Source organism: Aotus nancymaae, unplaced genomic scaffold, assembly GCF_030222135.1.
Source record: "Aotus nancymaae isolate 86718 unplaced genomic scaffold, 86718_ANA_hifiasm-v0.15.2.pri h1tg000016l, whole genome shotgun sequence".
Lineage (NCBI taxonomy): Eukaryota > Metazoa > Chordata > Mammalia > Primates > Aotidae > Aotus > Aotus nancymaae.
Window position 1 is genome coordinate 65,724,170 of NW_026988428.1, and position 27,022 is coordinate 65,751,191.

The 27,022-nt window shown below is 53.0% G+C and overlaps 3 protein-coding genes across 6 annotated transcripts; 1 reads left to right on the forward strand and 2 right to left on the reverse strand.

Moving 5' to 3' along the window:
- Positions 1–271: 271 nt before the first annotated feature.
- USP5 (ubiquitin specific peptidase 5) lies at positions 272–14,711 on the reverse strand. 2 transcript variants are annotated; one of them, XM_012472838.2, is made up of 20 exons: positions 14,534–14,711; positions 11,292–11,417; positions 10,995–11,061; positions 10,668–10,801; positions 10,369–10,514; positions 9,955–10,139; positions 9,139–9,233; positions 8,239–8,432; positions 7,024–7,095; positions 6,652–6,739; positions 6,398–6,523; positions 5,790–5,943; positions 5,276–5,450; positions 4,056–4,144; positions 3,302–3,424; positions 2,632–2,775; positions 2,409–2,554; positions 2,035–2,188; positions 1,664–1,748; positions 272–937 (listed from the first exon to the last, which is right to left on the reverse strand). In XM_012472838.2, exons 1-20 carry the CDS (start codon positions 14,642–14,644, stop codon positions 844–846), a joined length of 2,508 nt encoding a protein of 835 aa, XP_012328261.1. In that variant the 5' UTR covers positions 14,645–14,711; the 3' UTR covers positions 272–843. The 2 variants fall into 2 exon arrangements, with proteins under 2 accessions (XP_012328261.1, XP_012328260.1); XM_012472837.2 differs by having other exon boundaries at positions 3,233–3,424.
- Positions 14,712–15,491: 780 nt separating this feature from the next.
- On the forward strand, positions 15,492–18,230 carry CDCA3 (cell division cycle associated 3). Of its 3 annotated transcripts, none has more exons than XM_012472843.3 (6): positions 15,492–15,571; positions 15,784–15,960; positions 16,197–16,326; positions 16,880–17,173; positions 17,297–17,403; positions 17,862–18,230. In XM_012472843.3, exons 2-6 carry the CDS (start codon positions 15,841–15,843, stop codon positions 18,015–18,017), a joined length of 807 nt encoding a protein of 268 aa, XP_012328266.1. In that variant the 5' UTR covers positions 15,492–15,571; positions 15,784–15,840; the 3' UTR covers positions 18,018–18,230. The 3 variants fall into 3 exon arrangements, with proteins under 3 accessions (XP_012328266.1, XP_012328268.1, XP_012328267.1); XM_012472845.3 differs by having other exon boundaries at positions 17,313–17,403; XM_012472844.3 differs by having other exon boundaries at positions 16,955–17,173.
- A 1,419-nt stretch (positions 18,231–19,649) lies between these two features.
- Positions 19,650–26,969, reverse strand: GNB3 (G protein subunit beta 3). The gene is made up of 11 exons (XM_012472841.3): positions 26,512–26,969; positions 25,898–26,064; positions 25,588–25,674; positions 25,305–25,343; positions 23,866–23,972; positions 23,697–23,760; positions 23,410–23,572; positions 23,239–23,305; positions 22,954–23,155; positions 21,182–21,398; positions 19,650–20,257 (listed from the first exon to the last, which is right to left on the reverse strand). The coding sequence occupies exons 3-11, from the start codon at positions 25,642–25,644 to the stop codon at positions 20,151–20,153; spliced, it is 1,023 nt and encodes a 340-aa protein (XP_012328264.1). The 5' UTR covers positions 25,645–25,674; positions 25,898–26,064; positions 26,512–26,969; the 3' UTR covers positions 19,650–20,150.
- Between the last annotated feature and the right edge of the window lie 53 nt (positions 26,970–27,022).

The window sequence follows — 27,022 nt, forward strand, 5'->3', positions numbered from 1 at the left end:
CCAAGGCCTGGCAGGAACTGCAGGGACTGAGACCCAGACTGAAGCCGGCTAGCCCCTAGGGACATTTGGGAAATACTCAGGCTCCTGTGTGACTAGAGAGGAAAGGGCTCTTCACCTCATCTTCGGCTTTGTGCCAGCATTTAGTCATTCGACTCCACTTCCCCACCCAACGACTGAAAACTGGAGACTTGCCTATGGGGGAGAGAGGGACAGAGCTAGGAGTTTTCTGAAACGCCCCTCTGCTAACCAGCCCTCTTGCTGACCTCGAGAAGGTATCAAACAGGACACAATTTTAGCCGTTGTACTTTTATTCACATCGTGTATTTTGGCATTTTCCAGAGAAAAACAAGGAAGAGACAGGGTGGGGGAAAAGACTGAGGCAGGAGGGCAAGGGGGGGGTCCCCATTTCCCTCACATCCCTCCTTGACCAACCACACAGGGGCAAACAAAGGTCGGGGGAGGCACAGGTGCTCCCTCCCCTGGGAGAGGAGGCACAAAGCTACACCCACACACACGAACGAGACCCCTCCCTCCACACCAGGGTGCTGGGCAGAGCAACACAGAGAAGCAGAGCACTGTGGATTCCAGGGGCAGGGGAAGCAACAAAGTCTTCTCACGGACAGGTGGCCGGCCCCTCCCGTCCCCTTCCTGCTCCATCCCCAGAGTCTATCGCTGCCCCTCCGCTCTGCCTGGCCATTCTCCCACGGCCTCCAGCTTCTTCCCTGCTGCTGGGACAAAAGGGAAAGGGTACAGAGCAGGGGGGCTGAAGGCCATCCCTCAGCCCCTCTCCCTCAGGCCAGGTGGTCTTCCCCTGCCCTCAGTGGTAAGGGGTGAGGCAGGCTCTTAGCTGGCCACTCTCTGGTAGAAGTAGATGTAGCCCAGGTCCTTGGGTGGCTTCTCAGACGCACACACTTTCTGGTCATTGTAGATAACCCATCTGGGGAAATGGAGAAAACAGAAAAGAACGAACAAACTGGGCATTCTGGGTGGTATCACATAGTCTCTCAGACACAACCCCTGGAAGTGCTCTCCACATTCTCTGCCAGTACCCCAAATCCACAGCCCAGCCACCACCTGCCCAAAGGGAGCTTCACAATCTCACAAAGGTCATGACCCCTATTTGATGTCTTCAGATTCTCCAATACCTTTACAACCACCCCCCACCCATTCCAGGGAGGCAGGGGCTTGGTAAACTTTTTCTGGAAAGGGCCAGATTGTATTTGAGGTTCTCCAGGCCCTCTGGTCTCTGACACGACTCAGTTTTCCTGCCGCAGCGTGAAAACAGGCACAGACAACACATAAACAAGCGTGGCCATGTTCCAGTGAAACTTTATTTACAAAGGCAGGGGGCCTGGCCGGGCGCAGTGGCTCACAGCTGTAATCCTAGCACTTTGGGAGGCTGAGGCGGGAGGATCACTTGAGCTCAGGAGTTCAAGACCAGCATAGGGAACATACTGAGATCCCTTCTCTTAAAAAAAGCCAGTGGCCAGATCTAACCCTTGGGCCAGTCACAGCTGCAAGACCTCCTGTCACTCTCCGGCATCTTTATGTCCCCATCAGGCAGTCCCTTCACCTTCTCCCACAGCTATCCCAAGGACTTCCAGATGGCCCTGCTCATTCTCACCACGATTCTCCACTCAAAACGCACACGGCCAGCACTCACCTGCCTTCTTTCTTGATGTGGCAGACGTAGTGACCACACATGGTAGAGGTGCCCATGTGACTAATGAAGGCAAAGAGCTGATACTCTAGGGAAGGAGAGACAGGGGTCAAGGAAGGAAACAGGAGAGGAATGCTTGAGCGATGGCCCAGAGACACAGCCAACAGCTCAGACTCAACAGGAGTTTCAGGGAATGTGAGGCAGGTACTGGGCCACGTGCCTGTCTCCACGTCAGAGAACTCCACCCTCAGATGTCATGTTGGTGGAGAGAAGCCCCTGACCCCTGAGGAGGGGAGAGCTGCCTGCATGAGGGATGTGGAGTAGCAGACTGACCAGATTCCACCAGGCCTGTCCTGCTTCCCGGGGACACTCACTTCCAGGACCATCCCGGACTTTAGGTCCCACTGGCACAGACTCAGAGATGGAGTCGGCAGCTGAGCGGCCCTCTGAGATGTCCATGGCAGCTTCAGCATCCAGGTCATCAATGTGACTGAAGATCCAGTCCACAGCCCGTTCTAAACTATTGTTCTTGGAGAGGAGGGAAGCATTACTTTTTCTAACAAGTTCTGGGGCAAGAAAACCAGCAGCGAAAGCAGACCTTAGCTCCTTTATCACAGCCAAAAAGAGTGGTACCCAGCCCTGGCCAGACCACACCTGTTGTCTTTAGTCTTGCTCAAGAGGGATGGCCCCTCACTCCCACCCGCTTCTTCCCCACTGGCCCCATGTCCTTAGCTGGGGCAGCCCATACCGTGGCCCGCAGCGCTTTCAGGGCCTGGTCCCGAGAGAAGCCCATGGAGACAATGGTGGTCACACAGTCCTCGGGAGGGGGGTCAGCTGCTGCACTTGTGGAGCCTGGCCCGCTAGAGCCAGGCAGGATGAGGGGGTTTGCAAAATCTGTGGATGTGAAGGGGTTGATGTGTTTTGGGGGAGGATGGAGGCCCTGCCCCACCCTGCTCCCCACCCCGGCCTACCTGGATCATCCATGTGCGACATGACCCAGTTCATGGCGGCCTCGGCCCCACTGTTGCCCGTGTAGTAGACAGCTTTGCGGCAGGCATCCATAGGGAAGCCCATCTCCACCAGCTGGATGATGACTGATTCATCCAGCATGGGCGCTGTGATGGGAATTGTGGATACAGGGACCGACTGATTGGACCACTGTTTGCTCCTCCTCCCTCCCACAGGCAGGCTCCAGCCCTCTTCCAGTCACCCATTCCATGCATTTTTCTCCCATGGATTGGCACCTTATCCCAAGACTAAAATGACCACACAATTGTAATGTGGGTCCCTGCCCATTCTCACAGAATGGGCCCTGTTTCTGGAACATGATACCCCCACCCTACTCAAACCAGGGAGGTAACAAAGGCAGAGGGGCCACTAGCTGGTACTGCTGCCATCCACACCCCGGAGGAGGCCGGGAGTGCTCTGGTCAGGCCCCACGTCAATCAAAAAAGGGCAGAGGAATTTGGAAAGGGAGGACAGGAGAAACACAAAGGACAGGGGCAGGGGATGCAAGGCAGAGAGGCCCCCATCAGCACGGGAGAGAGGCAGGCAGGAAGAAGAGTCACTAACATGTCGGAGAGGAGAAGTGAGGGGAGCAGAAGGAGTCTTCGTCTTCGTTGCCATAGAAACCAAGGCTACCTTTGGGCTCATCCGGAGTGACCAGGGGTGGGGCAATGTCTGGCAGCTCCTCCTCTCCGGGCTGCAGCCCTGTGCCCCTCAACTGGGAGATGTCAAGCTCCTCTGGCATCTCAATGGACACATCTGTGGGAAAAGGGTCACCTCAGCAGCTCCCGGAGGCCTACCTGGAAAGCGATTCAGGAACCTCAATCCCCTGCCCCCTATGTCAGAACTGCTCTGTAAAGAGGAGCTGTTAAAAGCACAGCACCAATCTTAGGGGTCCCAGTATAAGACCAATAATACTAAGCCTAGGAGTCGGGATACCAGGATGCTGGTCCTAGATCTACCACAGATGAGCTATGGACAGGGCAGGGGGCTTAGAACTTGTGAGACAGAATGATTTTATACTCCTGTGAGTCTCAGCTTCCTTATCTAGAAAATGAAGGCACATCACGAGTTCTCAAATGACAGTCAGGGACCTGTAAGACTCACAAGAATTAATCATTTCAAGATTATCAAAATGAAAACATCTTACCAATTATAAAAAAAAAAACCTACGAAAATCACTTTTGGATGTAAATCATACCTAAAAAAATCAAAGAAGTCTTTTAATATTTTGAGTTAGTGCTTTCACACTAGATACATTTTGAAACATTCAAGGTGATTTTTCCCCCCTTTCAGAGGAAAAGTTTTGAGAAATGTTAGTTTACATATGTTAAGGTCCCTTCTTTCTCTAGCATTTTCTGCTTAACCTCCCTCATTCCAGCAGCCATACCCAGTTTCTTGGGTACCCAGTCTAAGCCGAAGGTGAACTTCTTGATCTGGATGACCAGGTAGTCAGGGAATGAGGCAAATCGTGTGGTCCTAAGGAAGAGAGAATGTGCTGGTACCCAGAGAATCCCCAGGATTCTCTCCTGAAACTCCCACCTGGGGTTCCGCCCCTTATGGGTAGAAATCCCAGTAACTCAGAAGATCCTCCATATTCTTCTCCTCCCCTGGGCAGGCATCTGATGCCTTTCCTCGGCCAACGAGGAGCAGCAGAGGCCAGAAGGCAGGCTGTAAACAACAAAAGAAAAAAGGCCAGGCATGGTGGCTGACACCCACAATTCCAGCACTCTGGGAGGCCAAGACAGGATGACTGTTTGAGCTCAGGAGTTCCAGACCAGCCTGGGCAACATAGCAAGACCCCGTCTCTATTTAAAGAAAGGAAAAAAGAAAATGCCAGGCACAGTGGCTCATGCCTGTAATCCCAGCATTTTGGGAGGCCAAGGCGGGTGGATCACAAGGTCAGGAGTTTGAGACAAGCCTGGCCAATACGGTGAGACCCTGTCTCTACTAAAAATACAAAAATCAGTCAGGCATGGTGGCTCCTGCATGTAGTCCCAGCTACTCGGGAAGCTGAGGCAGAAGAATCGCTTGAAAAGGGCAGGCGGAGGTGGCAGTGAGCTGAGATCGCTCCACTGCACTCCAGCCTGGGTGACAGAGTGAGACTCTGTCTCAAAAAAACAAAACGCACATGCACACACGCACACATGCATGCACACATGCATGAAAGGCTGTTTCACTGGCAGGAGCAGCAAAGGGCTGGGTGGCTGACTCCCCGAGACCAAAGCCGTCTTTCAGGTCTCACACCCATGCCAGGTGCCAATGGCTAGCCACAAAGTGGGCCCATTTGCTGGAAATCCAAATGCTGCCCACAGCTGATCCTAAGTGCCTGTGCTCAGCTATGACTGAGGGGAGTGAAGACAGGCTACATTACAGAGACCCATGCCTCGGGAGAAGAGGGAGTGGTGAGGCAGGACAAGGTGGTGCAGTCACCACCCGTGTCTACCCCTCAGGGCTCCTTGGTTCCATCAGGGCCAGGTTACCAGCCCAAATGACTGAACCCTGAAATTCCAGCCACAAAGGGATGAAAGAACAGGGAAGAGGCAGAAATATCCTCTGGGGTGGCTCTGCCATAGCCCCACAGCCTCAGGCTCCAACCAGAGGACTTACTTGACAGCTACTGACTTGGCCTGCAGGGCCGTGCTCCAGAAGTCATCCACCTGCTCAGGGGCCCCATAGGCCTCCAGGCAGGAGCTGAAGGGCACCTGCGCCCGAACCAGTTCTGGCAGTGGCATCTTCTCCTCTTCGGCTTGCCGCTTCTTCTCCTCGTATTCCAGAAGCTCCTCTAGTGACAGAATGAGTCGGTGGATCCTTCAGAGGGTGCTGCCTCTTTGCCTGCTTAGCCCCACCCTACCGGCTCTGCATCTGTATTTCAGTTTCTCTACCTTTCCAAAGTCCCCCGACACATGTCCAAGATATCTTGCCTCTGTTTCCACACAGCTCTGCTAACAAGCTGAGAGTCCATTGGGCGAGGTTAATCCTACCTACCCCTGGTGGCCCAGACGGGAACCTTGGCTGGTGGAGCAGGGCATTCCATAGGCTCTGCTCGCCATCAGGTGCCCAAGCATTCTTCCTAGACCTTAGCCTCCCACCGTGCCAAGGCCTTACTGATGGAGCCACCTACCTTTGTTAAGGGCCGCATCCATGGGCACAGGCAGCTGCATGATGTAGTCGACTCGCTGGGTGTACTTCACCTTCTCTGTTGCCAGGCACTTGATCTTTTCCTCCACCAAGAAGCGGAACACTTCATTTGGATTTTCAGAGCTCCGGCAATTCCTCTATGGGAAAGAGGCAGGGTAGGGCGGTCTGGGCAGCCAGGGAACAGAATGAAGGCTAAAAGGTTCATGGAAGAGTCAGGGAGGGAAGGCAGACTACCACTCAGGAACACGGGGATGCAGAGCAGAAACCTTCCCTAATTAACCAACCCCCACCTCACTTCTGGTCCCATCCCTGCACTGAGGGACTGTGTTGGAACATGCTTGTATTTTTCTTTATAAGCAGTAAGGATTCTCGTATCATTGTCTTTGAGCGTAATCTGAATTGGGCTTCGAGCCCATCAAGGGTAAAGATGATCGCCTTCACTGTCCTCCTCAGGTGCAAGCACTGCTCACAGGGACATAGAGTGTAGGGGTTCAGGCGTGGGACTGGGTTGGGGCTGACAGAGGGAGGAATGGGCAGGAAGGAGGAGTAAATGGCAGGAAGATGGGGGTGTGCCATCTTCCCAGCCCTTACCTCCACCATGTTGATAAGGTGAAGGAAGAACTCCTGGGCATCCTGCTGCCGGTTGGTGGAGAATTCAGGGTGGCCCTTGCCAATGAGGGCCTTGAACATCCGAGGGGCGATGCCATCTTGAACTTCCTAGGTAGAGTTAGCGCAGGGGACTCAGCTAGGGCTCAGTGGCCATCCAGAGGCCTTCTTTAGACATCTCCCAGACCTCAGCTTCCCCACAATCCCAGAGCCTGAAAGGGACAGAGTCCCAGACGCACCTTCTGTTCTGGCACCCGCTCCCCATCGCCCGACTCCGGTACTGGCTTGGAATACTCCCCAGAGAGAAGGCCATGGCCCAGCTTGGCCCTGCGTTAATATCCAAGAAAACATTTCACTTCGACTAACATCCCCCTGTGTGTCCCCAACTCAACCCCTGCTCATGACTCTCCCTCACCAACTCTCGACAACGTGAAAAACCTTAGATTCCACGGGAACCCAGCTCAAGACAGACAACACGCCCAGAGGGCAGTCACCCAAAAGCTCGTAATAGGCCAAGGGGTAAAGTGCTGCGCCCCACAGGCGGTCATGGAGGAGTAAGGTCCACGGCCATGACTCTCAACAGCCTTGCTACATAGGACCTGGTTACATACACCTGGGTGCTGAAGTCCTGGGTAGGGTCCGTCGGGGCATTCTGGAAAATCTTCTCCAGCTTATCCACATACCTAAAAGTCAAGGGAAGAACAATTGGAGGGGCTGTGGCCTGAGCTCCAAGGAAAAAGGAAGGGAGCAAACATCTACTAACTCTGTGAACAGGCTCCCCTCAGAGTGGGGAGTTATGTGGGTGAAGCTTGGAGTCCGTCCTCTCCAGCAGGCTGCCTCCCCTCCCCTTCTCAGCTATGTCCAGTGTGCAGCACGCCTGGCAGCACAGGACCCCGGGAGGGGGAAGGCAGCTTGGGATTGGGATAAGTGCAGTTCACATCCTACTGGATAGAACCTGTTGACATATTCTGAGCATTCACATTCTAATTGTTCCACAATTCGAAAGTAAACCCATTTTGGCTGAGAACCTGCCTTTCTTCTTAGTATACCAAGCCCCCCTCCTCCCCAAGTGCTACGTGTCCACGTTAGGTGCTCAACTGATGTCACTGGCCTAAAATAAAGATTACCTGCTAAACCGTGAACGGGTCCGAAGGCCACAGAGCCCTGGGACTTGACACACTGCGCTATCAGTGGGGTTTGCGTGTTGGGGTGCCAGTGGTGCAGCTCCCTAACTTGCTCTTCTCACAGCACGTCAGCCAAAGTGTGACAGGAACTTTTTTTTTTTTGAGATGGAGTCTTGCTCTGTCGCCCAGGCTGGAGTGCAATGGGGTGATCTCCGCTCACTACAACCTCCGCCTCCTGGGTTCAAGCGATTCTCCTGCCTCAGCCTCCAGAGTAGCTGGGTTTACAGGCCCGTGCCACTACACCTGGCTAATTTTTTGTATTTTTAGTAGAGATGGGGTTTCACCACGTTGGCTAGGCTGGTCTCGAACTCCTGACCTCGTGATCCGCCCACCTCGGCCTCCCAAAGTCCTGGGATTACAGGTGTAAGCCACTGTTCCCAGCCCCCAACCTTTTAAAAAAAAAAGAGAGAAGACAGGGTCTCGCTGTGTTGCCCAGGCTGGTCTCAACCTCCTGGACTCGAGATTCTTCCATCTTGGCCTCCCAAAGTACTGGGATTACAGGTGTGAGCCAACACACCCAGCCAATAGGAGCTACTCTAAAACTGGGAACAAATGCAGAAGTGCTGAGGGCAGCTGAAGGAGGAGTGTGCCCAGAGGCTGCTGACCAGGACAGGGCCTGGGGAAGGAGAGGACACTACTCACTTCCTCTGGAAGTCAGGGATGCTGAAGAGCACCTGGACCACGGAGTTGAGGTAGCAGCTGTTACCCAGGTTCCGGATGCCTGTGTAGCCAGGCCCAAACAGGGGCTTGAGTGGCACACCCGACTCCTGGATCAGCTCCCATTCACCAATCCGCTGGTTCATGTCTATCTCCAACTCAGTCATCGTCTTGTCTGTCTGTGTGAGAAGGGGCATTTCAGACTGAGTGAGAAACTCAATCCTGTAGTTTTTACCTTGATCTCTCACTGAGTCTAGGATGATACCCAACTGTGGCCTAGAATTTGCGGAATTACAGGCTCAGACATGGGAGGTATGTTGAGTATCATCCAGTTCAAGTTCTGGAAGGCCACACGTAATTGCCCCAGAGGCCCGTTAGTCATCGGGGCCTCTGCTTGAATGAGGAATAAAAACTCCCTCTACCTGAAATGTTTTTCCCATCCTTAAGTTACCCCACCCCCACTTCACACTGTCACTCAAGCAGCACCCCCTCAGGGAAATGTCCCTGATCCCTAAACTAGGCCAGGCCCCCCTGCTGTTAACTACTATAATACCCTCCACCTCCCTTTCATAGCACCCGCCAGTTTGCAACTATTCACTTATTCATGTGGAAACATGACTAACATCTGCCTTTTCTTCTAGAGTAGAGCTCTTATGAGCAAAAACCGCATCTGTCTTATTCACACTGCTACTGCGTCTAGCACATAGTAGGTACTCAGCAGTATTCACTGAATAAATGATTTTAGAAAGTTATTTAAAAGAAGCCCACATATCTTGGGGAAAGGGTTAACTAGGTTTCTCTAAAACCCTACCTCAGTCTCAGGCAAGGAGGAAGGGCCTCACAGGGGTAGAAAGTGAAAGAATCTGAAGCTGAAGGGGGTCTCACCTTCTGCATCTTCAGCATGTCGATGCCAAAGTGGGACAGGTGCTCGGCCAGGCTGGGGTCCAGGACCATGTCATCCTCATCGTACGAGTACACGTCTAGAGCAGGAGGCAGGAAGAGAATCAGGGGAAGTGGCTCAGGACTGGCCTGGTCACCATTCCATCCCTTGCCCAGAAGGGACTTGGTGGGGACAGAAGGACAGCCAGTAAGTTCTACCCTCTTGGTTCCCCTGAACATGAGTGAGGTCATAGCCCTTCTGGGACCAACTGTTAGGGAAGTCAAATGAAATAGGGTGAGGGTTGGAATTAATTGTGATTCTGATTCCACCCATGTAGTTTAAAGTAAGATAGGTTTGGTAGGAAAGGGATGAGGATTTGAGCAGGGAGTAATCACAAATTTAGTCTCATCTGCGGTATTTTCCTTTTTTGAGACAAGGTATCTGTAGCCCAGGCTGGAGTCCAGTGGCACAATCATAGCTCACTGCAGCCTCAACCTCCCAGATGCTCAAGCGATCCTCCTGCCTCAGCCAACTGAGTACCTGAGACTACAGGCAGGAGCTACCACATCCAGCTAAATTTTTCTTTTTTTGTAGAGATGAGGTCTCACTATGTTGCCCAGGCTGGTGTCGAACTCCTGGGCTCAAGCAATCCTCCTGCCTCGGCCTCCCCAAGTGTTGGGATTACAAACGTGAGCCACTGCATCTGGCTATTTTCCTTTCTTATCAAGATAATGCTTTCACATATTCCACATGTCACAGGAAATTCCTAACAAATGAAACACATTTGAGAGTGAGGATGGCTGGAGGAGGGGAGGGAGTACCGGCTCCATCGGGGGTGATGGTGCCCAGTTTGACAGCTAGCGGGTAGCCGGTCTCCCGGTAGTGCTCCACAGCATGGTTGTTGCCCCCACTGCCGTCAAAGTAGCGTCGTCCACAGAGGATGGAGCCATCTGTCAGGTTGAGCCACAGGTTCTCTCTCATGTCACACTTGGAGCACTTCCAGCCACTAACCCAGGGAGAAGAGAATCAGCGGAAATGTGGGTCAGGAATATGTGGGAGTGGCAGAGAGAGAGGTCTCTCTCTCCTTTCCCCTGGCCATGCCCATGTCTTGTTCATTTCCAAGTCTCCCTTCCTATCCTGCTCCCTACCCTCTCTCCCACCAGATCCCCCAGAAAAGTAGTCTCCTTGCCCTTGCTCTGGGGGTGGTGCCCAGAGGCAGAGGGGCCAGGCCTTACCAGGGAGGGATTCGAGCAGGGTTGTCCAACTGCTTGAGGTTGAAGGCATGCTTAGACACCTGCCGTACTTCCCCATCCCAGGCCTGCACCTCCTGCTTGCGGGAGGCTGAGTCGGCCGACAGTAGGGCCTCCACAGCACTGGTCACCTGGTGAAGCAGAGGGTCAGAGGCAGTACCCAACCCCCTGCCCCACATGCCCCTCTTCCCCTCAGCCTTCGGCTTTGTCAGTGCTTGCCTAAGACATCACTACCCTGTCCCATCTTGCTCTAGAATCTTGTGTAGAACGCGAGGGAGTCATACCCGATCTCTGACAATGTCAGGCAGGCCCCCCAGTCCATCCCGGGCAATCTCCAGGTAATCTGGCAAAATGACAATCTTCACATCCTCGTCTAATTCAAACTTCTCCTCGTTAAGGTCAAACCCGCCTTCAACACCTGGAGGTATAGGGAAGAAGAGGGAGAGTAGAGCAGCGATAACAGGTCAATGTCCCTCCTCTGATCCAGCACCTCATTCGCCCCATCCAGAGTTCTAGGGCCACCAATCAGGCCCACTCTTTGGGGCTTTCCTGGTGCTGCTGACAGCCAGAAAGCAGCTCAGGGAGAAGAACAGAACTGCGGTGGTGCTCACCAATAGCCAGTCGCGTGGGCTTCTTCCGGGGCGGGTCTCCAGTGCCTGTAGTAGGGTCCTCCTCTTTCTGCAACGAAGCAGGAAGGGCTGGATTAGCAATGAGCACAAGCGAAGGAACAAATGGGGAGGAGAGAGGGAAGGAGGTAGTGGTTCATCTCAGAACAGAATAAAGCTAAAAAACATCTGTGCCAAGCTTTAATGACACAAACCTAAGTAGGTGAAAAAAAGAAACGGAGTCCAACAGGAGGTCAGAAGGGAACAGAATGTACCCAGCCCTTGCCCCAGCCCTGTCCCTACCGGGCGCCGGGTCCGCCGGAGGTGCAAGTAGACTCGCTGGCCGGTCTTATTGAAATGTCTCTCCACATACTGTTTCCCGAAGCCCAGAAATGTGTTCATACAGATGTAGAGGCCCCCCTCAGACTCCTGCAGGACAAGAGGTAAGGGTGGAAACATGAGGAGGTTGTGAAGCCTGGCCAGGTGAGGAAACCAAAACCTGGAATCAAACTGCTGGGCTCCAAAAGAAATGTTCTGTTCTCTAACACTGTGTGGCCCGTGGCAAGTTATTCAGCCTTTTAGGGCCTGGGACGTAGCTATGATTCTCCCCATTTCTTCCCATGACTTTGATGACAACCAACAAGGACATCGGGGGCTGAGGAACACCAGCTCATCTTCACCATTCAGCAGCACCACCAGTCACCATTTCACTTTCCTCCTGCTCCTTCTTGGGCTTTGGAGCCCTTTTAAGTCAATCACAGAGGACTCCCTTCACCTCTTTCCTGGGGCTAACAGATCCAGAAAGTAAATGGGGATCAAATACCATAGACTTCCAGTGCTGGAGGTTACATTCAAAGGGCAAAAGGGTCCCTTCCTGGAAGAGGAAAGACTTTTATATCAGACACTGAACCCAAACCAGGAACACCTAAGACAAACCCTATCTGATCTCCAAGATTCAGAAGACCTTCCAGACTGGAAGAGCAGAGATTCCAGCACTTGAACAGTATATCTGATCCGAGTATGCCAGCGAGCAAAAATACCTTTCCTTTAAAAAAAAAAATGTATTTTAGAGACAGGGCCTCATTCGGTCACCCAACCTGAAGTGCAGTGGCATGATCATAGCTCACTGCAGCCTCAACCTCCCAGGCTCAAGTGATCTTCCTGCCTCAGTCTCCTGAGGAGCTGGGACTACAGGCACATGCCACCAGGCCTAGGTTTTTTGTTTTTTTTTTTTAGAGAGGGGGTCTCGCTGTGTTGCTTAGGCTGGTCTTTAACTTGTGGCCTCAAGCAATCCTTCCACCTTGGCCTCCCAAAGTGCTGGGATTACAGCGGTGAGCCTAAACATCCAGCCAAAAAGACCTTTCCTTTACCACACTCACCAGAGTCCACACTGTGAGTCTTCTCCCTCTTCTCCTGCTGAAGCGTGGCTCCAAGGGAACAATGACTTTTTAGGGACTCACTGCTAAATCTGCAACCAGTCTGGCAGGGTCATAAAGTCCAGCATTCTATAGCCACCACCCTCTCTCCTCTGCCTCCTCTCTGACCATTAAGATCCCTACTGAAGTCCCACCAATCACCAATCTCAAAGCTATCCCCTTCTGAGAACAATCTCGCAACACTTGCTGAGATAGCTAGAACACACATAACCCGTGAAAACAGGGACAGATGGGTGTCCACTCCGAAACACAGCTGATTAAGGAGGATGGGCTTCTCCCAAAGCTGACCAAGTTTTCCAGTGCCTTTGTAAAGAGTGATGGAGAAGGTGGAGGAGGAAATTGGAGACAATAAGAGTCTTCTCTCAGATCCAAGGCTTCGAGCAACAATAGGCAACCTCTTCCAGGAATAAAAGCCTCAGTGGCCTTGACCATTTATCTGCTGTGATATTAAAAACAGAGCACTGTCTAAGGTAGTTCTTGGCCCCATAGATTGCTCCGTACCACTTCCAAGAACAGTGTGTACTGCAAGTTCATGAACAAATAGAGCATTTCTCACCAGGGAGGTCAATCAAGCTCTTTCTACCATGAACCCAATTTGAAGATAATCAAATATGCTGGAAGTTGGTTAGCAAATAACTAGGGCACACTGAAAATCTCTTGACTTGGGGTGAAAGAGAGAAAAGTGTCAGAAGATTACAAAAACCCTGTTTGGATTATTTAAAGCAGTTACTAAGGAGAGAGACAGGAATGAATGTAAGTGTAAAGAAAGACCCACTGACTTCTACCATCTACTGGTAATTTAAGGAAAACCTTTTCCTCCTAGGAAGAAAGTGGGAGCTCTGAAGGGATTAAACTCCTCTGTTGGAAATTAAAGATGCTGATTTCACCAAGGATTGGGAACCCTGGGGCTCTGCTCTGCGCAGTCCTCTTTTACCTCTGCCAAAACCAGACTTCAGAGAAGCAGCACATTGTCTGAGGCCCAGATTAAAGCCTAGCAAACCAAGCAAACCACAAATCACAGTGATGATCCTGAACTGGGCCTCACATCATGATTTTCTACTCAGTACTGGTGATGCAGTAATGAAGGCTTTCCACTCTGACTTGCAGTTTTCAGGCCACGAGCTGGTCTGGCAGAATACCCTGGGCAGGGCCCAGCAGCTTGAAGGGAGGGGTGGTGAGGGGGGCGGATCCCAACCAAGCTGCTGCCTTCTCAGTTCAGGCCCCGGAGGGCCTCCTCGACTGAGGGTGACATAGGAAGGCAGAACTGCAGAAGAGAGGTACCAGGTGGAGCCTGCAAAACGTGAAGCATGGTGTGGGAGGTGGCTTTGTGTAACTAGCCAAGAGTGGGAGTGGGATGGAAAAGAGGCCTTAGCATTCCCTGAGAAAGAAACTACCTCTCTAGGAACACTTTAAAAGAGGTTCCCTCGGCTGTATGTGATGGGCTGGGGGGGGCGGGGGAAGGGTGGGGGCTGCGGCCATTGCTCACTTCAAAGGAAAAACGACTAGAGCTTTCCTCTCCTCTTTCCTCCCCTCCCTACCACCAGTGACTCCCCTCCCCGCCCCCTGTCCATTAACCACGGGGTGGAGGCTTTCTAACCCTGCCTTTCTCTGAACCGGACTTCTTGAAAGCCCACTCCCAGACTGTTAACCGCCTAGGAACTGCGGTTCCCCACCCCCCAAACTCCAACCCCGGCTGAGAACAGTGGGGAGTCGTCCCCATCACTCCCACACGAGACTACAAAACCCGGAGAGCCGTGCGCGGCAGACAAGGCCGACTGCCAGGTTTTCTCAAGGGGACACTTGGGGGATGTAGTCCGACGGTCAGGCTGCGCCCCTAACTTAGAACGGCAACGAGGTAAGACAGCGACTACAATGCCCACAGTGCTCCACGAGGCGGGGAGAGGGAGAGATGAGCGCGGCGGCTTCCGGGGGCGGTAGTCACACGACAGCCGCAGTTAATGAAAGGCAACGGCAGAGTGGCGCGTGGGAGACTACAAGTCCCATGGTGCATAGCAGGGAGGCGGTAGCCCAAGCCTTGCAGGCCCCGGCGGAATGACCAGTGCGATGGAAGGAAGTCGTGCTCGCTGCGGGTGTGGGGAATGGGCTTACCGGCGTGTCGAAAGAGAAGGCGCACTCGTCTTTGTGGACCCGGTCTCCAGCCTTAGGAACCCGGATCGTCGGTAATACTGACAGCAGCGCCTCCTCACTCAGCTCCGCCATGACACCGGCAGCAGCTTCTCCACACACCGCGGCTCCCACCGTTCCCAGTCCCCTCCCCTGCCCCTCCCGTCCAATGAACGCCACTCGTTAGGGGCATGCGCGGCGGGGACCACGAGCGAGAATGGCAGTTGGACAGAGCCTGCCTGCCGGTGCCCCGCCCCTGCCCTGCGCTTGACTGACACCAATGAGAAGCGCTCCTTAGGCAATTGATGGTTGAAACAACCAATCCCACTCCTCCAGGGCGGGAGCGCACGTAGAGCAGCTAGGTGGGCTCCCGAGTTGCCACTGCTCCGGCTCCGGGACCCCGTACAGTCCCTTCGCGTGCTTTCTATTGAAGAGCAGGAACTGACGGTTGTTTTAAAGCTCTCGATTCCAGAAAGTTTTCTGGGGACCTGTCTAGTCGGAAAGTCGAGGGGCAGTTGTCTTGGTATTTGAAAAGGGGGTATCCGACGAGGAGGAGCTTGAGGGAGTTTTGTCGAGTGATTGATAAATCTGTCAACCAATAAGGCTACTCTCTCTCGCCTCAGGAAAACCATCACAACTCCAGCTGGATGTGTGCATAATAGTGTAATCATGATTCTATTTTGTTTAATAAAATAATTCATTCTTGAGACTAGAGGTCTCGAAAGCGAAGACTGGCACTCCTCAGTCTCACCACGAACGGTTCGCAGGCCGATGCTTATCAAGGAGGCGTCACCCCTGGGCAAGTTCAGCATCAGTCAATTGACCCCTACAGTCACCATGATAGACGTTTTCCCAGACCAATAGCTTCCTGGCTCGGGGCGGGTCTTAGGTGGAGGGCCTATGAGATCTACGTCGGCTGAGCCAATAGGCTCAGGGCAGGGGGCGTGGCGGGAAGTTTGAAACTTGTAACCTCGGGAGTTGAGCCACGAGCTGTTGTGCACCCAGAGGTGGAATTAGGGCCCGGTAAGTGATTTGAATAATGTCATAAATAAGTTAGAGGGCTCGGCAGGCCCAGAATGAGCCATTTGGTCAGCTGCAGCAGTCATTAACCCCTCAGAGGCCTCTGGTCTCCCGCTAGGAGCTTCCTCTACTGGAAACTGGGAAGATAGGGTGGTTTAGGGTCGAAGGTCCGACGTGGTCTGAATAAGCGCTGAGACCTGAATCACTTCTTACAGGCATTCCCTCCTCGTCCCGGGCCGGGCCTTGCCCCCACCCTGCAACTCCTGGTTGAGATGGGCTCAGCCAAGAGCGTCCCAGTCACCCCAGCACGACCTCCGCCGCACAACAAGCATCTGGCTCGAGTGGCGGACCCCCGTTCACCTAGTGCTGGCATCCTGCGCACTCCCATCCAGGTACTCTGGGCCAGAGTGGGAAGGGCAGAAAATGTCTGAATTCTTGGGCCTCTTCCTAACCTGATTTTGAGAGTGCCCTCATGCCTCCACCCTTATCCTGGCCTTATTTTCTGCATTCTCAATCTGTTTGGGGTAGGCTGGCTATCTGAGGGCCTTGACAATTCCTTTCTGGAATATGGGGAGTAGGGGAGAGAAGAGTCAGGGCCCAGACTTGTTCTAGCCTATGGTCCTAACAGGTGGAGAGCTCTCCACAGCCAGGTCTAGCAGCAGGGGAGCAACTGGAGGATCTTAAACCTGCCCAGGACTCAGATCCCCGTTCTCCTACTCTTGGTATTGCACGGACACCTATGAAGACCAGCACTGGAGGTAAGTCTTGGGCCCAGGGAATGCTGATGAAGCTGTAATCTATTATTCTTGGGTAGGGTCCATGAAGGGTCTCCGTCCTTGGACCATCACACTCTTATCTCATTTTTTTGTTCCCAGGCTGGGCGTGGTGGCTCATGCCTGTAATCCCAGCACTTTGGAAGGCCAAGGTGGTCAGATCACTTGAGCCCAGGAGTTCAAGACCAGCCTGGGCAACATGGCAAAACCCCATCTCTACAAAAAAAAAAAAAAAAAAAAGCACAGTGGTATGGGCCTGTTATCCCAGCTGCTCAGGAGGCTGAGGTGGGCAGATTGCTTGAGCCCAGGAAGTCAAGGCTGCAGTGAGCTATGATTACACCACTGCAGTCCAGCCTGGAGGACAGAGCAAGCCCCATCTCAAAAAAAAAAAATTGCTCCCTTTCACCTTGCTTTCCTAATTTCTCTCTTCCCACTTGCTCACCCACCTAGGCATGAGTCCTAAAGTTCCTGTATCTTTTGTTCTTTGCTGAATTATGTGTATCAGAAGGTCACTGTTCACTTCACTTCCTTCCTCTAGACCCTCCAAGCCCACTGGTGAAAGAGCTGAGTGAAGTATTTGAAACTGAAGACTCTAAATCGAATCTTCCCCCAGAGCCTGTTCTGCCCCCGGAGGCACCTTTATCTTCTGAATTGGACTTGCCTCTGGGTACCCAGTTATCTGTGGAGGAACAGATGCCACCTTGGAACCAGACTGAGTTCTCCTCCAAACAGGTGTTTTCCAAGGAGGAAGCAAGACAGCCCACAGAAACCCCTGTGGCCAGCCAGAGCTCGGACAAGCCCTCAAGGGACCCTGAGACTCCCAGATCTTCAGGTACAGAATCTAAAGGCAAGATGTAGGGAAGATAAGCCAGGATAATGTCCATGGGTGAGTGTGGGAAGAATAAACTGTAAGCCCTAGTTTTGGGTCCTTGCTTTAATTCCTTACCCACCCCAGGTTCTATGCGCAATAGATGGAAATCAAACAGCAGCAAGGCACTGGGGAGATCCCCGCTCACCATCCTGCAGGATGACAACTCCCCTGGCACCCTGACACCACGACAGGTAAAGGAAGAGAAGGTGAAAGCTGTTAGTAGGATATCCAATGTAGTGGGTGGGAGACCCCTTTTTTTTTTTTTTTTTTTTTTTGAGATGGAGTTTTGCTCTTACAGCCCAGGCTGGAGTGCAATGGTGTGATCTCAGCTCACTGCAACCTCCGCGGCCCAGGTTCAAGTGATTCTCCTGCCTCAGCCTCCTGAGTAGCTAGGATTGCCCAGATTTGGGATTATAGGCACGTGCCACCACGCCCGGCTAATTTTTGTATTTTTAGTAGAGACAGGGTTTCACCATGTTGGTCAGGCTGGTCTCGAACTCCTGACCTCAGGTGATCTGCCGGCCTCAGCCTCCCAAAGTGCTGGGATTACAGGTGTCAGCCACTGCGCCCGGCTGGGAGACCCTTTTACCCAGATCTTCCCGCTCCTGAACAGCAACACCCCCGCAAACTTATATACTGCCTCTTGCAGGGTAAACGGCCTTCACCCCTAAGTGAAAATGTTAGTGAACTAAAGGAAGGAGCCATTCTTGGAACTGGACGACTTCTGAAAACTGGAGGACGAGCATGGGAGCAAGGCCAGGACCATGACAAGGAAAATCAGCACTTTCCCTTAGTGGAGAGCTAGGCCCTGCATGGCCCCAGCAATGCAGTCACCCAGGGCCTGGTGATATGTGTCCTCTCACCCCTTCTTTCCCAGGGATACCGAGGAAAGGCTTGTTTTCTTAGATTCCTCCTCAATGACCAAACTAGGACTAAGAGCTTTGTTGGACTTTCTTTGTGTCTTGTGTGTTTCTTTTATATTAAAGGAAGTAATTTTAAATGATACTTTAAAAAGGTATATCTAAACCTTGCACTGAGTCTTCTGTGTATAGAATGGCAGCCTAGAGAGCTTGTGTTCCCTGGCCTGAGTCCACTGGTGTTCTGAGCCTCCTCTGCACACTTCCCTTAAACCGCGGTGTCCCCATGGCCCTGTCCTTAGCCCTTTCCTCCTGCTCGCCCTAGGTGTTTACCTCTAGAGCTTTAGCTATCACTTCCCTACATTCTGGTAACTTCCAGGTCTCTCTGTCTAACCTGACCATAAGTTCTTCAACATCAGTTTGTCTAAAACTGAATTTATGATCTTCCCCCAAAAGCTGTTCCTCATTCCCTCTTCCCTCTCCTTATGAATGACAGCATTATCTACCTAGCTGCCAAACCCAGACCTTGGCCATTATCTCGAATCCTTCCCTCCCAATATCCTATATCCTAGCACTTGGTCAGTAAACCCTGGTGATTCCATGTTTTGTTTCTTCGTTTGTTTTTTAGAGGCAGGGTCTTGTTCTGTTACCCAGGCTGGAGTGCAGTGGCACGATCACAGGTCACTGCAGCTTCAGCCTTCTGAGCTCAAGCGATCCTCCTGTCTCAGCCTCCCAAGTAGCTAGGCTTACAGGCAGGAACCACCATGCCTGCCTAATTTTTGTATTGTTTTTATAGAGATGGGGTCTTGCCATATTGCCCAGGCTGGTTTCAAACTCCTAGGCTCAAGTGATCCATCTGCCTCAGCCTCCTCAAGTGCTGGGATTACAGGCATGAGCCACCATGCCCAGCCTTCCCAGCTAATTTTTAAATTTTTTGTAGATACAGGGTCTCACTATGTTGCCCAGGCTGGTCTTGAACTCCAGGCCTCAAAAGATCCTCCTGCCTCAGCCAAGGCTCTGGGATTATGGGCATGAGCTACTGTTCTGGCTGAGTCCACATCTTTAATCTCTTCCTAATCCCTCCCCCTAACCCCTCTGTCCTATCACTGTCGCAGTTCTTGCAACCTGCCTCCCACCTTGTTTCCCTAGTGCCAGCCTTTCCTCCCTCCCTTTCATCAACCAACACTGCTCATTTCTAAAAGATCTGGAGCAATCTTTCTGAGAAGCATAACTGTGTTACTAGTCCGCTCAGAACTCCTCAGTGGCTTCCCATTGCCCTTAGGAAAAAGTCTGGACTCTCTGGCATGGCATTCAAGACCTTTTATAATCTGATTCCTTCTCAATCTAACCCTCCCATACAAACACACACATAGGCACCACAGGCAGGCCATAGCAAACTGCTGCACACAAGGTCCCCCAGCCACCTGCTGAACACCTTCTCCTCCTGATCCTTCTCAGACCTCCTCCCATGAGCCCACAATCTGTCCAGTACCCAGCCTTTATCACAGCACCTGTAACACATGACTGCCCTTAAATGGGACCTTGGTCTTTTTGGAACAGAAGGGAGTGGAAGGCAAACATCACAGATGTACCAGGGTGCTACACTTTATTGCAGGTGTTTTAGGAGAGATAAAAAGGTAGAAAAAGGTGAAGGCATGAGTAAGAAGAGGGCCAGGACCCTAATGGTGCCAGAGCCATAGTTGCAGGGCCAAAGCCCTGTCCCACCCAGGTCTGGACAAACGTAGTGGCTCTGGGGGGAGTCCTGGGGCCTGTGGCCAAAAACTGAAGTCTGTTGTGCCTGTGAAGGGCTGGGGAGGGGCCCGTTGTCCTTGCTTATTAAGGGAGAGGCTGTGAGGACTGTGGGGAGGAAAGGCCATGGGAGGAGATGGGGCAGTTCTTTGCCCCTGTGTCCCTGATGCTGCCTCCCAAAGGCACAGTCCCCATGCTCCCCACTGCCCTCGAAGGAGAAAGCTTAGTGGGAATGGCACCTGGAATATAGAAGAGAACACCTGAATGTGATGGGGTCGGGGAGGGGCCGCTGAGTGTCTTCATTGCCTTTCACTTCCCTTTCTCCAGCCTCCTCAGTTCCAGACTTTGAGGAAGCTGTCCCAGGAACCTGTGGCCACAGCCATCCCATCAGCTGTGACTCCCAGGCAGCTGACCCTGTTGTCGTGGCCAGAGAGGATGCCTGAGGAAGAGGGAAAGGAGTTGCCATGTCTCTCCAAGCTGATTCGGAAAGCAGTGTGTGCATGTGTGTGTGTATGTGTGCAGGTGTGTGTGGGGGTGTGTGTGCATGTGTGTGCGTGTGCGTGCTTGAGCACATGCATGCAAGGGTCCTAGACTGGGTAGGCTGGGCTCAACCCTTGAAGAAGAAGGATGAGAGACTGAAAGAGGATTAGCCCTAGGGCAGGGGGTTCTCTGTCAAGAGCTTCAGTTGGGGGAGGGCTGGGATCAGACAGGGAAAGGCTGGAAGGATCTGTGTGCTATGAAAAAAACCAAGGGCAGCTTGGAAAATGAGGCAATCCATTCATCCTATTTGTTTCCAGATGAAGAAACTGAGGCTCATGGAGAAGTGACTTGTGCAAGGTCACTCAGAAAGTGAGCAACAGAATCAGGATTTGGATTCTGCCCCCGGCCAGTGTTATCTTCATCAGCACCTGACCTCTTGGTAGAGAAGAGATCATCCTATCTGACCAGCTTCAGGATAGTCCTAGATGAGCCCTAGGCTGGAGTAAGGGCCCTCAGGCCACTCCAGATCTCCTTGATTCTGCCTTGATTCCATATTTCCCTGAGACTGTCTTGCCTCTCAGTGGATGCCCCTGAAGTGCCAGGAACCCGGAACTGACTGGACAGTCAGAGTCCACACATCTCCTAAGGCAGGGAGCAGCCATGGCATTGGACAGTGGAGAGAGGCTGCTTAGAGCAACATTGAGGGAAGACAGTCCTAGGTTGGGAACCAAGGGGTACTGGATTCCAGGGGTAGAGTCACCCAGTGACAAGGGACAGCAGTAAGAGAGTCCGAAACGGGAGCTGATGAAGGGTACAGAATGGGGAGAGAGGGCTGGGGAGAGTCCTTCCAGCTGAGGAAGCAGCAGCCAGGGCTGGCCCTTACCCACACGCTCGGACTTCATGGAGTCCCAGACATTGCAGTTGAAGTCATCATAGCCAGCGAATAGCAGGCGGCCGCTGAGGGAGAAGGCCACGGACGTGATGCCGCAGATGATGCTCTCATGGGAATAGCAGATCAGCTCCTGGTCTGCCCGCAGGTCAAACAAGCGGCAGGAAGCATCATCTGAGCCCGTGCAGATGGCCTCTCCATTGGGGAAGAACTGAGGGCACAGGTGGCAAGTGGGTCAGGGATTAGACCTGGGCAGCCCACAGCCTCTCCTGCCCTCTGGCTCCCACCTGACCGCTCCAGGTCAAGCCGCCGCTCTCAGCCCCTCTGCCTGCCTTTCCTTGGTTTGGGGTGAGAAGCAGCCCTGCCAGCACATACCATGTGCCAGTGACTTCCCTATGCCCCTCGCCTGCTCTGCACTACAGCGCTGCAGGCAGGCATCATTTCCATGTTGCAGGCGAGAGTGCCAAGGCTTGCTTGTGGTGACCTGGCTAGAAGGGCGGACGGAGGTTGTCCCAGACTCCTGGACTACACGAGCGGGCTGGATCAGGGTGTGCAAGAACAGGGTCAAGTACAAATGCAAGGCCTGAATCTCACTGCGTGGAAATGTCAGATAAGCTCAACCGGAGGGAGAGTCTACAAAAAACTGGCTTGGACTCTTCAAAAATGTCAATGACATAAAAGACAATGAAAGCTGTGAAAACAGTCCCAGTTTAAAGGTGGCGACTAAAAAGATATGGCAAGGAAATGCAATGCGCGTTTCTGGATTGGATCCTGGATAGGAAAAAAAAAAACATAGCTATTTTGGACATTTTTGAGACAATTGGTGAAATTTGAATATAGACTGTAGGCTATAGTGTCAATGTTAAGTTTCCTGATTTTAAGAATCATACTGTGATGATGTTAAAGAAGGGATTTGTTTTAGGAAGTACTTAAGGGGTAAAGAAGTATGACATCTGCAACCTACTTTCAAAGGACCCAGAAAGAAAATGTGTATCTACATCTAAGTGTGTGTGTGTGTGTATCTATGGCTATTTCTCTATAGAGAGAAAATGATAAAGCAAACATGATAGAGTGGGCTGGGTGCAGTGGCTCATGCCTGTAATCCCAATATTTTGGGAAGTGGAGGCAGGAGGATCACTTGAGCTCAGAAGTTTGAGCTCAGCTTGGGCAACATAGTGGGATCCCATTTCTACAAAAAATCAAAACAGCCAGGTGTGATGGCATGCACCAGCTATTCAGGAGGCTGAGGTGGGAGCACTGCTTGAGCCCTGGAGGTTGAGGCTGCAGTGAGCCACGATCGCACCACTGCACTCCAGACTGGGCAACAGAGCGAGAGAGACTCTGTCTCCAAACAAGGAAAGAAAGAAAGGGCTGGCTGGGCGTGGTGGCGCACGCCTGTAATCCCAGCACTTTGGAAGTCCGAGGTGGGCAGATCATGAGGTCAAGAGATCGAGACCACCCCGGCCAAGGTGGTGAAACCCTGTCTCTACTAAAAAGACAAAAAATTAGCCGGGCGTGGTGGCAAGTGCCTGTAATCCCAGCTACTCAGGAGGCTGAGGCAGGAGAATCACTTGAATCCAGGAGGTGGAGGTTGCAGTGAGCCGAGATTGCGCCACTGCACTCCAGAGCGAGACTCTGTCTCAAGAAAAAAAAGAAAGAAAGAAAGGGCCAGGGAAGCTATGGGAGGGGCAGAGGATGTGTGTTGTATGTGTTGTGGGGAGTGTGGGGAAGGAGCGGGAGTGAAGCGGGGGTGGAGGTGCACTCACACAGATGGCGTTGATGTCCGACTCGTGGCCAGTGAAAGTCTGACGGCAGGTCCCCTCTCGCACATCCCAGAGCTTGGCACTGGCATCACAAGCCCCCGAAATGAAGAGATTGAAGTCGGGAGACACAGCCAGGCTCATGCAGTCACCCGTGTGTCCCACAAATACAGTCTTCTGCTGCCCAGTCTCAATGTCCCACAAGGCACTGCCAAGAAGGAGGGAGGCTGTTAAAGAAAGGCCAGGCCGGGACCATTCCCAAGCCCTAGCACTGGCAATGTTCAGCCTCACCACGTGGTGTCCCCCGAGCTGGTCACAATATTGTTGTCATCCAAGAAGCGGCAGCAGGAGAGATAACCTGGAGGTGGTTAGAAGGACAGTGCCCTGGCTGCAGAGCCACAGCCCAGGAAAAACCCAGGATTCTCTGAACCCCTCAAGGGGAGGAGAGAGTCTCTCCCTCACCTGTGTGAGCAGAAAGCTCCCGGCTGACCTTGACATTGCCCTCACGGGATTTGAGGCTATAGATGGAACACATGTTGTCCAGCCCCCCACATGCCACAAAGTTCCCTGATGGGGCATAGGCACAGGTCATGACCCAGGAGGAGCGCAGAGGGATGGCGTGCACCTGCAGGGAGGATGGTTTGAGCAGAGACGGGACCCGAGCTGAGCTCCCAGCTGGGCAGAGGAGGGCAGGCATAGGGCCCCTAGGAAGGAGGCAGTGGTGGAGGCTTGGAAGGCAGGGCTGGTACCTTGTTGGTGGTGTAGCTGTCCCACACGATCAGCTTCCCATCTTGCGAGGCACTTACCAGCAGCCTAGGGACAGGGCCTCTCATATCATGCAAGCCTCTCCTTCCTGCCATCCTCCCTCCCACTCTCACCCTCCCACTCTTGGTTCCCCGCAACCTTCCCAAGACTCACTTGGAGTCAGTGGCCCAGTGCATGGCATAGATCTTGGCCAGGTGCCCCCTTAACGTCCGCCGTGTCCGCATCTGGACTCGTCCCACCACCTCTAGGCCAGACACCAGCTGCAGAGAGGGGCATTGAATATCGGGGTGAGCAGGTTGCATGCCCAGAGGTCTGCCACAGCCACTGATCTTTACGAGTTCCTGCTCTGTGCCAGGCTCTAGGTCAGGACCCCAGCCTTAGAGAAATAAGTCTCTGGCCTGAGTGTCTTAGACTGACGTGGGAAAGAGACGCCTGCATGGCCAGGGGTGTGTTGCTAAGTATTTAACAAGCATCTCTCCAGTGTCAGTGAGGAAGGTGGGAAGGTGATGTCTACGATATAAACATTTGCACTTTGGCCAAATTCAAGCTGCCAATATAAGGTCGCTGGAAACAGATTTGAGAAGAGATGTGCACAGTTGTCTCTCCCGAGCCGAGAGGAGCCTGCTGTCACCCCCCACTGCAGCATGGCTGGCTTTTTAACCGGGTACCTGGGGCATCACCATGACCCTGAACTGCACCTCCTGACATGTGTGATCCTCTGCCCCTGGAGCTCTAACTAGATTCTAGACTTAGGCTGGGGGTCCAGAGTGGACAGTTTTGATTTGCCATTACTTGCTTTGCTATCTTTTTTTTAAATTAAAAACAATTTTTTTTTATTAAGACATGATGTCACTATGTTGCCCAGGCTGATCTCAAACTCCTGAGCTCAAATGATCCTTCCACATCAATCTCCCAGCACTGGAATTACAGGCATGAACCGCTGTGCCCGGCCTGCTTTGTTATCTCGGGCAAGTTACTTCACCTCCCTGTTTGTTTCCTCAAGGTGTAAAATGATGCTTCTCATAGCACCTACCTTACAGAGACGTCATGAAAGTTAAATGAAATTAGGTATTTATGCAGCTTAGCCCAGTATCTGGCTCATAAAAAGTGTCCACTATTAACATATGTAATCCAATCTAAGATGCATCACTAAGAAAGAAAAGATGCTGCCAATTCTAATTGAAACGATCATCTATTGTTGAATGCATCTTGATTTCAGAGATGTCAAAATGTGAAGAAATGTGCATCTTAGAACTGACAAAATACAGTATAGAAAACTAGCACCTAGAGTCTGCAAGGCCTTTATGATTTACAGAGTACTATCGCCTCTTCATCTTCAAGGCCCTGGGAGGGGGGTGTAGTGACTCTTGTTCTACGGACGAGAATAGGAACTATGTCTGCGTCTTTCACATCCAATATGGTGCCTGGCTCAGAGCAGGTCCCACTAGATGTTGGTTAAATAAATAAACTAGCAGCTTTCCTCACTCCAGGGACATGCTGTACTAAAGCTCCGAGCAACGGACTATTGCTGGTCAGGGACCTCCCTTCCCTTCCCTCCATGTCCTGCCCTCAGGGGGACAGGGGGGTCTCACCTCTGCCAGAGTAACGTCAGCACAGGCTTTCCTGGCATCCTGCAGGGAAAGCAGACATCAGGGGAGCAAAGGCAAGGTGGGGGTGGTGGGTGCATGGGGCCCTGAGGCAGGTTGGGCTTGGGGCTCTGGGGTTTGGGGGTCTCAAATATGCAATCCAAGTTTAGAAAGTCTCTGGTCACTTCTACTCACTCAAGAGCAAACCCAGCCCCCTCCCCGTGGGCCACACTCCCTCCTGTCCCCAGCTCTGTTTCCTGGGGCCCCAGTGGGAGGGCCCTGGAGTTACTGCAATCTGCTTCTTGAGCTGCTCCGCTTCCTGACGCAGTTGCTCCATCTCCCCCATGGCTGACCGGTCGAGGGGTAGCTCTGGCTCCTGCCAGGAACATGGGGTCGGTGTTGAGGAACCCCCACCAGGCTGTGCTTCTGCCCTTCATGCCCACACCAGACTCCAAGACACAGGGCAGTGACTGGGTGCCGACACCACCTCCCCGGCTAGGCCCTCCAAGTTTGGAGTCCTTTGCATCCAGCCCCAGCCTGCCTGCGCCCTCCCTGGGCCCCAGCCCAGGAGAGCAGAGCCCAGGCCAGTTCCCTCTTACTTGGGCTCTGGCTGGACCTCGGCCCGGTTTCCAGCTCCGGTTCCTGGGCGCCTCCTTACTCCCTCAGCTGCGACGCCCGCGCCCGCTCGTCACCTGCCCAGGCTCTGCTGCCAGAGGAGCTGGCCTGGCCTGGCCCCGACTGGCGGTGGGGGGGCGGTTGGGGGGGCCTGACAGGGAGGGGTAGGGCCAACCACAACGTCAGGCAAATGAAATCAGCTGGCAGGGGAAGGGGGGAGAGGACAGGGAGGGAGGTGTGTGGCTTCCAGAGACTTGGGCCCAGCCTGGAGGAGGGGTGGGGGCAGGAGTGCAGGGCCACAGAGAGGAGCAGCCCCCACCACAAGCCCTAAGAGAGGAGGGGTTGAAGGGGTGCCTCCCTGGTCGGTCTCTGCAGGCAGAGATAAGAGCATCAGGCCTCATGGGATTAGAGTAAAGCTGTGAGGATTAAGGGTTGGGGTTTTGGAGGGGTCCAAAGGAGCAGAAGCAACTACAGCTCCAGTGCCCCCCACCGCCAGCCCCGGTCCCCATCCATGGTGATGATCTTGGCAGTCAGGGCCCACTTAGCAACCAGGCCAGGAGGCGGGATATAGGGTAATAGATGACCCCATCATCAATACCTCAAATTGTGCTCCTTAGCTCAGGGTGCTGGGGAAGAGGGTTTGGTATGGGAGGGTGCAGGCAGGAGCTGAGATTAGAAAGGACTGATCTGGATAATCCTTCTTCTCGACAAACCCCAACCAGCTGCCTCTGGGTCTGATCCTGTAGGGGGAGAAAGGTACAGGGGACCCACAGAGAAGGATGGACAGGTCTGCTCCTGCTGGGGGTGGACAAAGGATTTCAAGTGGAAGGAAACCCGGTGCCCTGCTCCCAGGCTGGGGTCTGGCCCCCTCCTTGGCCTCATGAGGCTTTGAAAACAGGAATCAGAGAGGTCATGCTGCCCTAAGTCTCAACAAAGCTCAGAGAGGGAAGACAGGGCTTAGACTTGGAGGCCTAAGGAGCAGCTGTCAGGGGCTTGGGTCATTTGCATGAGGGGAGCAGGTGGCTGAGATTTCCCTGACAAATCACAGGCTCCAGGGGCCCCGCCTGTGAGAGGCCCAAAGATACCTGTCTCCTCCCAGGCCAGCCAGA

Bases quoted from the DNA above. Each gene is read 5' to 3' on its own strand.
- USP5 (XM_012472837.2), bottom strand. From the start codon at position 14,644: ATGGCGGAGCTGAGTGAGGAGGCGCTGCTGTCAGTATTACCGACGATC. The intron at 2,555-2,631 runs GTAGGCCGGGGT...TCACATCCACAG, and splicing joins GTCGCACATGGATGATCCAG to ATTTTGCAAACCCCCTCATC. The intron at 938-1,663 runs GTGAGTGCTGGC...CCATTTCCCCAG, and splicing joins CACATCAAGAAAGAAGGCAG to ATGGGTTATCTACAATGACC.
- CDCA3 (XM_012472843.3), top strand. From the start codon at position 15,841: ATGGGCTCAGCCAAGAGCGTCCCAGTCACCCCAGCACGACCTCCGCCG. The intron at 15,961-16,196 runs GTACTCTGGGCC...TGGTCCTAACAG, and splicing joins TCCTGCGCACTCCCATCCAG to GTGGAGAGCTCTCCACAGCC. The intron at 16,327-16,879 runs GTAAGTCTTGGG...TCCTTCCTCTAG, and splicing joins TATGAAGACCAGCACTGGAG to ACCCTCCAAGCCCACTGGTG.
- GNB3 (XM_012472841.3), bottom strand. From the start codon at position 25,644: ATGGGGGAGATGGAGCAACTGCGTCAGGAAGCGGAGCAGCTCAAGAAG. The intron at 23,973-25,304 runs GTGAGACCCCCC...CCCTCTCTGCAG, and splicing joins CTGACGTTACTCTGGCAGAG to CTGGTGTCTGGCCTAGAGGT. The intron at 23,761-23,865 runs GTGAGTCTTGGG...CCCTGTCCCTAG, and splicing joins CACTGGGCCACTGACTCCAA to GCTGCTGGTAAGTGCCTCGC.